Source organism: Mandrillus leucophaeus, unplaced genomic scaffold (assembly GCF_000951045.1).
Source record: "Mandrillus leucophaeus isolate KB7577 unplaced genomic scaffold, Mleu.le_1.0 Scaffold440, whole genome shotgun sequence".
NCBI classification, from domain to species: Eukaryota; Metazoa; Chordata; class Mammalia; order Primates; family Cercopithecidae; genus Mandrillus; species Mandrillus leucophaeus.
In genome coordinates this window covers 159,747-167,340 of record NW_012104699.1, presented here as the reverse complement: position 1 = coordinate 167,340, position 7,594 = coordinate 159,747, and the positions used below count along the sequence as shown (strand labels likewise).

Here is a 7,594-nt window from a genome sequence, read left to right as displayed (position 1 = left end):
CTGTCTCAAAAAAAAAAAAAAAAAAAAGAAAACACAAACCTAAGATGTTTTGGCATGTCACCTTGGAAAGTTTGTCCTAAGGTAAGAACAAACCAAGAAATCACACACTAAAGCAGAGAGAAGCCGAAGTTCCTCAAAGTGTTAGAGCTGCCCCTGCAGTGGCAAAAATGATCCCTCTGGTTCATGATAAACTAAGGATAAAGACTAAGAAAGCACTAAGTGTGTGACTAGAGGACACATCACAGAACCACATCCCTACTGATGGTAACATCATACTTGAAAAAACACTTAGCCAGGTCAAGCGCAGTGGCTCACCCATGTAATCCCAGCACTTTGCGAGGCAAAGGCGGGTGGATCACGAGGTCAGGAGTTCGAGACCAGCCTGACCAACATGGTAAAACCCAGTCTCAAAATACAAAAATTAGCTGGGCGTGGTGGCACGCACCTGTAATCCCAGCTACTCAGAAGGCTAAGGCAGGAGAATCACTTGAACCCAGGAGGCGGGGGTTGCAGTGAGCCAAGATTACGCCACTGTACTGCAGCCTGGGCAACAGAGCAACACTCCGTCTCATAAAAAAAAAGAGGCCGGGCGCGGTGGCTCACACCTGTAATCCCAGCATTTTGGGAGGCCGAGGCAGGTGGATCACTAGGCCAGGAGATTGAGACCATCCTGGCTAACACAGTGAAACCCCATCTCCACTAAAAATACAAAAAAATTAGCCGGGCGTGGTGGCAGATGCCTGTAGTACTCCCAGCTACTCGGGAGGCAGAGGCAGGAGAATGGCATGAACCCGGGAGGCGACTGAGCTTGCAGTGAGTGGAGATTGCGCCACTGCACTCCAGCCTGGGCGACAGAGCGAGACTCCATCTCAAAAAAAAAAACAAAAAACACTCAGCCTCTATGAGCATCACTATGAGGGGGCTGAGGAGAGCAAGAGGAAGGAGTCTAAAGCCAGTAAGTTCTGGCTAGGCTAACTATGCAACACACTGCAGCCCAAGAACTTGAAGATCACATCAGAATTGGCATTGGCTGATGCCAGGGAAACAACAGCATTCCTAGAAGAGCTCATAAAACCAAGAAAAGAAAGACTACCTTCCAGAGTAAATCTTGTATTGTCATGAATCAGGCATGTTCTAGAAGATGTCCAATGGTACCTTCCTCCATGAGTGTAGGTACTGGGGTTCGAGGCCTGGAAAGATCACCTTATTCTGGTGCTGTCAGGTCATGCATCAGTTCACGAGAACAAGTGAGGCTTCGTCTACTGAGCGATCACCAGGTTCTTTAGGACAAAAGCAAAACTTGGTGGCCTGTGTCCTGGCAAGAACATAAGAAGGCTTTCTTCTACCAGTGCTTCACTCCTGATGTGATGGAACACCTCAAAAGAGAAGGGACTGCCACTCAAAGTCTTCTTCAGAATTGACAACACTCTGGGCCATCTCTCCAATCTCTTTGTTTTGCCTAAAAGAACATGCAAATGATATTTCTGCCTCCTAAAACTACATCACTGCTGCATCAGTAGATCAAGGCATCATCAAGTGCGTTAAAGTGACTTACATCTACCTGACCTTGGGTGAATTTATGGAGTCTTGATGCTAACCTTGAATGTACCACAGTGGTTTTATTGAAGAGCTTCACAATTACAGATACAACTGTGCTTACTGGAAAGGCTATAGATGCCCTAAAGCCCAGGACAGTCAATGCATGTTATAAGCCATCATGGGGTAAGAGAGTCAGTGATTTCAGGGGCTTCCCCACTATTAATGCAGTCATTAAGAATACACAAAATGTTGCAAAACACAGTTGGTGGGGAACGCTGTTTGAAATGACTGAGGATGACGTTAAGGAACACACAGAAGAGCAAAGAGAAACTCTTACCAACTAGGAACTACAAAGTCTGCTGAAATCCACTACAGATGATGATGATCTAGAAAATTTAGAAAACACAGAGCCATTGATTTGGACACTTGAAAAGTTTGCCACAGTTTTTCAGTAGGCAAAGGTGAAACAGAGGTATGATCCTCAAAGATCCTACAATGGAACAAAGCTTTCACTCCACCCGAGAAATAACATGCCTATAAACACTGCAAGGGTTTTTTTTAATATATAAAGCAAAGGAAAAGAAGAACTAGCTTCCTATAACTAAGAATCTGCAAAGAAGATGGAACATTCAATGGTTACAGATCTTCAGCCCTCAAGTCAAACAGGTCCTAACATTAGTATTACGTAGCCTCCTCAAATGAGTCCACATCTATAATCATAGTTGGTTCTTCCAACGTAGATAATAGTCCTGATGTCTCACTACTTACCCACAATGCCATACATCTAGTCATCTCAACACATCAAAACATTAGGTGCCACAGAATAATCATCATTGTTATAATCACTATACTTGGGTTATCAAGAGAGAAGACCCAGGGTTTTGGTGAGTGTTAACATATTAAACAAAAGCAATATGTGAGGGTTGAAACAAAGAAACTTTAATGTTCTGGCTGACATATACTATGTTGATAGGCTCACAATTACTGCATCTATACTGAAAACAGACTCTTTTCCTTATCATGATTCCCTAAACAATACAATAGAACAACTATTTGCATAGCTTTTACAATGCATGAGGTATTTTAAGTAATCTAGACATAATTGAGAGTATACAAGAGGATGTGGGTAGGTTACATACAAATATGCCATTTTATAAAAGGGAGTTGGCATGGCTCACAGAGTGCTGGAACCAATACCCAGCATGTATCAAGTGATGACTGTATTGGAAAGAAACTGAAACTACTTAAAGCTTTACCAAGTGCTTACATTCACAGGGTTTATCTCCAATGTGTTTCTTACAAGTTTCTGAAATGACATAAAATAAATGCTTCCCTACATTCCATACATTTAGAGAGAATGCTAGTGAGTCTTTTTATGTCTATGCAAGGAATTGAGAGAAGCAAATGCTTTCCCACATTCCTTACATTCATACGGGTTCTCTCCAGTGTGAGTTTTTTCATGTCCCTGAAGGAAACGGGAATGAGTGAAAGCTTTACCACATTGTTGACATTCATAGGATTTCTCTCTCATGTGAATTCTTTCATGTCGTAGAAAGCAAGTGAGCCAAGAGAATGCTTTCCCACATTCCTTACATTCATAGGGCTTCTCTCCAGAGTGAATTCTTTCATGTACTTTTAAGTTACCAAAATGACTGAAGGCTTTCCTACATGTTTTACACTCATAAGGTTTCTCTCCTGTGTGAGTCTTTTTATGTTGAGAAAGGTATTGGAAACAACTGAATGCCTTCCCACATTCTTTACACTCATATGGCTTCTCTCCAGCATGAGTTGTTTTGTGATTTTGAAACGAATAGAAATCAATAAAGGCCTTCCCACATTTACATTTATAGGGTTTCTCTCCAGTATGAGTTGTTTCATGCCTTCGAAGGGAACTGGAAATACGGTAGGCTTTGCCACACTGTTTACATTTATAGGGTTTCTCTGCAGTGTGAGTCCCTTCATGTCTTTGAAATACGCTGGGATAAACAAAGGCTTTCCCACATATCTTGCATTTGTGAGGTCCATCTCCAGTGTGCATTGTCATGTGTCTTCGAAAGCTTGAGCTATGAGATAACGCTTTCCCACACTGCTTGCATTCATACAGTTTCTCTCCAGTGTGAGTTCTTTCATGACTCTGCAGTGAACTAGGACAATCAAAGCCTTTTCCACATATCTTACATTTATGAGGTCCATCTCTCGTGTGCGTTACCATGTGTCTTTGAAAGCTTCCCAGATGATGAAATGCTTTCCCACATTGCTGACACGCATAGGGTTTCTCTTCAGTGTGAGTTGTTTCATGCCTTCGAAGGGAAGTGGAAGCACTGAAGGCTTTCCCACATTGTTTACATGTATAGGGTTTCTCTCCAGTGTGAGTTCTTTCATGTCTTAGACAAGAACTGTAATCAGGGAAGGCTTTAGAACACTGCTTACATTCATATGGTTTCTCCCCAGTATGTGTTCTTTCATGTCTTACATAGGAACTGTAAAAAGAAAAGGCTTTAGAACACTGCTTACATTCATATGGTTTCTCTCCAGTGTGCGTTCTTTCATGCATATGTAATAAACTGGGCCAAAAAAAGGCTTTCCCACACAACTTACATTTATAAGGTCCATCTCCACGCTGCACTGCCATGTGCCTTTGAAGGTTTCCCAAAGAACTGAAGGACTTCCCACATTCTTTACAATCATATGGTTTCTTTCCAGTGTGAAGCCCTTCAGGTGTTTGAAATGAGTTGTGGTAACTGAAGGCTTTCCCATATTGTTTACGTGTATCTGGCTTCTCTCCACATTCATGATACTCATGTGGTTTGTGCCCAGCACCAACTCTGATGTAACAATTAAGGGATGAATGACCCAGGACGATTTCTCCACTCATATTGCTTTCACAAGGACCTACTCCAGTAAGAGTATTCTTCGTCACAATACTATCTTGAATCTGGCTAGACATTTCTCCCCATTTACTTCCATCTTTACTTTCACCAAATCTCTCTAACATACGACATCTGTAAAAAAATGGGAAATATATCACTAAAGGTCTGTCTATAAATCATTTATAGGTATTAATAGGTATTGGATGTACATTTTTAACACTACCATGCAAAGTGTAGGCTTCGTGTCCTGCTTGAACGTGAATGGATGGAATGTTGTGCAACATAACTGGACCACAGGTGTTCTCGAGACAATGATATTCATATGTGGATTCATAATATTGTTGCCATGGGAACTATTTTACAAACACTGAACAGCTATGGAACATTTAAGTATGTGTTTTTGGAGAACATTTTCTAAGAATAAATAAATTTAAGCTAAGCTTGTTCATTTTCTTTGCTTGTTTTTAAAATTTCATGTCATTCTCAAAACAGCTCCAGGGACATATCTTTTCCTTATGTGTAAATTACCTTAGATTTTTCCTGGGATATTTGTATTGATCTTCAATTTGATCTTTGAAAAGAAATTGATCTTTCCATTTCATTCCTAAAAGGCAGACCCAGAAAAATCATTATAAATTTGTACAAAATTATAGACACGGTAAGATTTTGATGTACACTGCACTCGTACAAAATGCATTCACTGAAGTACAGCTGACTCTTGAAAAAGAGGTTTGAACTGCACAAGTCCATTTGTATATACATATATATATGAATGTTCTTCAGTCTCTGCTACCCAAGACATAAGACCAGCCCCTCCTCTTACTCAGCCTACCCAATGTGAAGACAATGAGGATGAAAACCTTTCTGATGATGCACTTCTACTTAATGAACAGTAAATACGTTTATCTTCCTTATGATTATCTTTTTAACATTTTGTTTCTGGATAACTTTACTGTGAGAATATAGGATGTAATAATACGACATAAAATATATGTATTAATCATTGCTTATGTGACTGATAATGCTGCCCGTCAACAGTAGGCTAAGATGTTGTGGACATAAAATTATATGAAGATGTACAACTGCTACAGGAGCTGCTAAACTCTGTTTTTTTTTTTTCCGGGTAAACCATGTCCCCTTTCCATATTCCAAATCTTTGAACAGTGTGAATGACCAAGAAACAAATGTCTCCAATTAAATAAGTGGAAATGTGATGTCATCCTTACCTACACAATCCAGGTTCCTGATGGTTTCCTGCATCACATCTTTGTAGAGATTCTTCTGACAAGGACCCAGCAAAGCCCACTCTTCTCGGGTGAAGTTCACAGCCACATCCCCTAAAGCCACTGAGGCCTGATCCATCCCACATGTACAGAAGAGGAAGGGTAAAATCACAGTACTGAGAATCTATACTCACTTCATACATTTGGCATGATGCTGTGGTTTCCAACCATTTTATTCAATGACATGGTAAACCCACTCTTATTCTGTCTACATTCACTTTCTCCTACACAGTAACTCTGAAGCCAGAGTTAAACATGTTTGGTAAATTAACAGTCGAATAGAAACATGCCACTTGGTGAACTAAGTGAGTGAATCACATAGCCTGGATCACCCCTAATGTCTATTTCCACAGTGGATCTGCAGTTCTTGGCACGATAAAGTCCTACTACTTATTGTACAAAAGAGAGTTACCATTAGCAGTGCTGAGAGTGCGTGTCCTTACAAATGCTTGTTCACAAAGTTGGGCCTTTCATGGTGTCTAGACAATGTATTTAGGGGTGGGCCCCATGAGCATAACTAATAACAGGGGTGGAGTGTGGCTAAATTGTTTATGCAAAAAAATATAGTATTTCCTTAACTCCCATCTTCCTTCTGAGAGTTTGGCATTTTGTTACATACTCAGCAGAAGGAGTGCACGTGATCAGCCACTGCTAGGTTTGAATGGTTGTCCCCTCCAAAATGCACACTGAATGTGAATCTCCAAAGTGGCAGTAAAAAATAAAAAGAAAAGAAAAAAGAGAAAAAGGTGGCGCTTTAAGAGGCGATTTAGTCCTGAGGGTTTGGACCTCATGAATAGATTAGTCCATAATGGGTAAACGAATAAATGAGCTATCTCATGTCCTTCTGAGAAGAGAAAGAGATCTGAGCTAGATGCTCAGCTCCCTCACAATGTGATACTCTATGCCACCTAGGGACCCTGTAGGTAATTTTATTATTATCATTTATACTAGAGACAAGGTCTTGCCATGTTCCCCAAGCTGGTCTGGAACTACTGGGATCAAACAATACCTCTGCCTTAGTCTCCCAAAGTGATGGAATTACAGGAATGACCCACCGTGTTCAGGAACCCAAAACAATTCTTTCAAGAAAAGGCCATACATTGCTAACTGAAAACCATATAACAAACTAGTGAAATATCGCCTGGGGGCCAAAGAGTTCATACTGTTGCTGTGAATTAAGGAGAGAAAGTAAGCCTGGGGAAGTCTCTGGAAACCACGAGATTTGCTGCCAGCCTTAGGAGGAGTTAGGATGAGAGAACACAGTGGTGGATTTGAGACCCTGCTGCCCACATCTCTGGAAGACTCAGAGAGGAAACGGTCGCCCTTGGAAAGAAAGAAGGGACGCAGGACCAAAGATAACACAGCTCCTCCCACACACAAACCCCACACACGAGTCTGGATTCAGCCTGGTGACTCGTCGTCACGGTGCAGCCTCCTCACCGGGTTCACAGGAACTGCGAGCCAGGCTGGAGGCGAGATTGCAGTTAGATATTAACCAGGTGCCCTCAGCCCCGCTGCCTCTCGGGGCCGCCTCCCTGAGAGTCAGGTCACAGCAGACGCTGACCGCCGGCCTCCCCATTGTGCCTGGGGATCAGATCTCTGAGAGTTGCTCAGGAGTCGCCTGAGTTCTATCTCAGATCCTGAATTCCAGTGGAAAGGCTGGCGCCAACCAGGCTGAAGACCTCACGAGGGAGCCCACTCAGCAGAATACGTTTCCTTCACCTCCTGTCCCAGGATTAGCCCGTCACGTCCCCATCAACCAGCGAGCCTACATCCCAGCAGCCCCTGACCAGACCCCAAATCCCTCAGGGAGGCGGATCTGGGGGTGTCCTCCGCTCTCCGGCGATTTAACTGTTTCTGCTACAGCCCTCAGCGTCTCCGTGCAGTGACTCGGGCCGCAAA

At 42.3% G+C, this 7,594-nt stretch overlaps 2 protein-coding genes across 3 annotated transcripts in view; both read right to left on the bottom strand.

Annotated features, from left to right (window-relative positions):
• Window positions 1-7,594, bottom strand: part of ZNF442 (zinc finger protein 442) — a 38,227-nt gene that overhangs the window by 20,125 nt on the left and 10,508 nt on the right. The gene's annotated exons all lie outside the window — the stretch shown is intronic.
• On the bottom strand, window positions 2,457-5,771 carry ZNF799 (zinc finger protein 799). Of its 2 annotated transcripts, XM_011994018.1 has the most exons (4): window positions 5,636-5,771; window positions 4,938-5,013; window positions 3,169-4,541; window positions 2,457-3,084 (listed from the first exon to the last, which is right to left on the bottom strand). In XM_011994018.1, exons 1-4 carry the CDS (start codon window positions 5,769-5,771, stop codon window positions 2,900-2,902), a joined length of 1,770 nt encoding a protein of 589 aa, XP_011849408.1. In that variant the 3' UTR covers window positions 2,457-2,899. The 2 variants fall into 2 exon arrangements, with proteins under 2 accessions (XP_011849408.1, XP_011849407.1); XM_011994017.1 differs by having other exon boundaries at window positions 2,457-4,541.

Coding starts and splice junctions, on each gene's coding strand:
- ZNF799 (XM_011994017.1), bottom strand. CDS start 5,771: ATGGATCAGGCCTCAGTGGCTTTAGGGGATGTGGCTGTGAACTTCACC. Junction 5,014..5,635: donor CAGGAACCTGGATTGTGTAG/GTAAGGATGACA, acceptor TCTGCCTTTTAG/GAATGAAATGGAAAGATCAA. Junction 4,542..4,937: donor TATCCCAGGAAAAATCTAAG/GTAATTTACACA, acceptor ATTTTTTTACAG/ATGTCGTATGTTAGAGAGAT.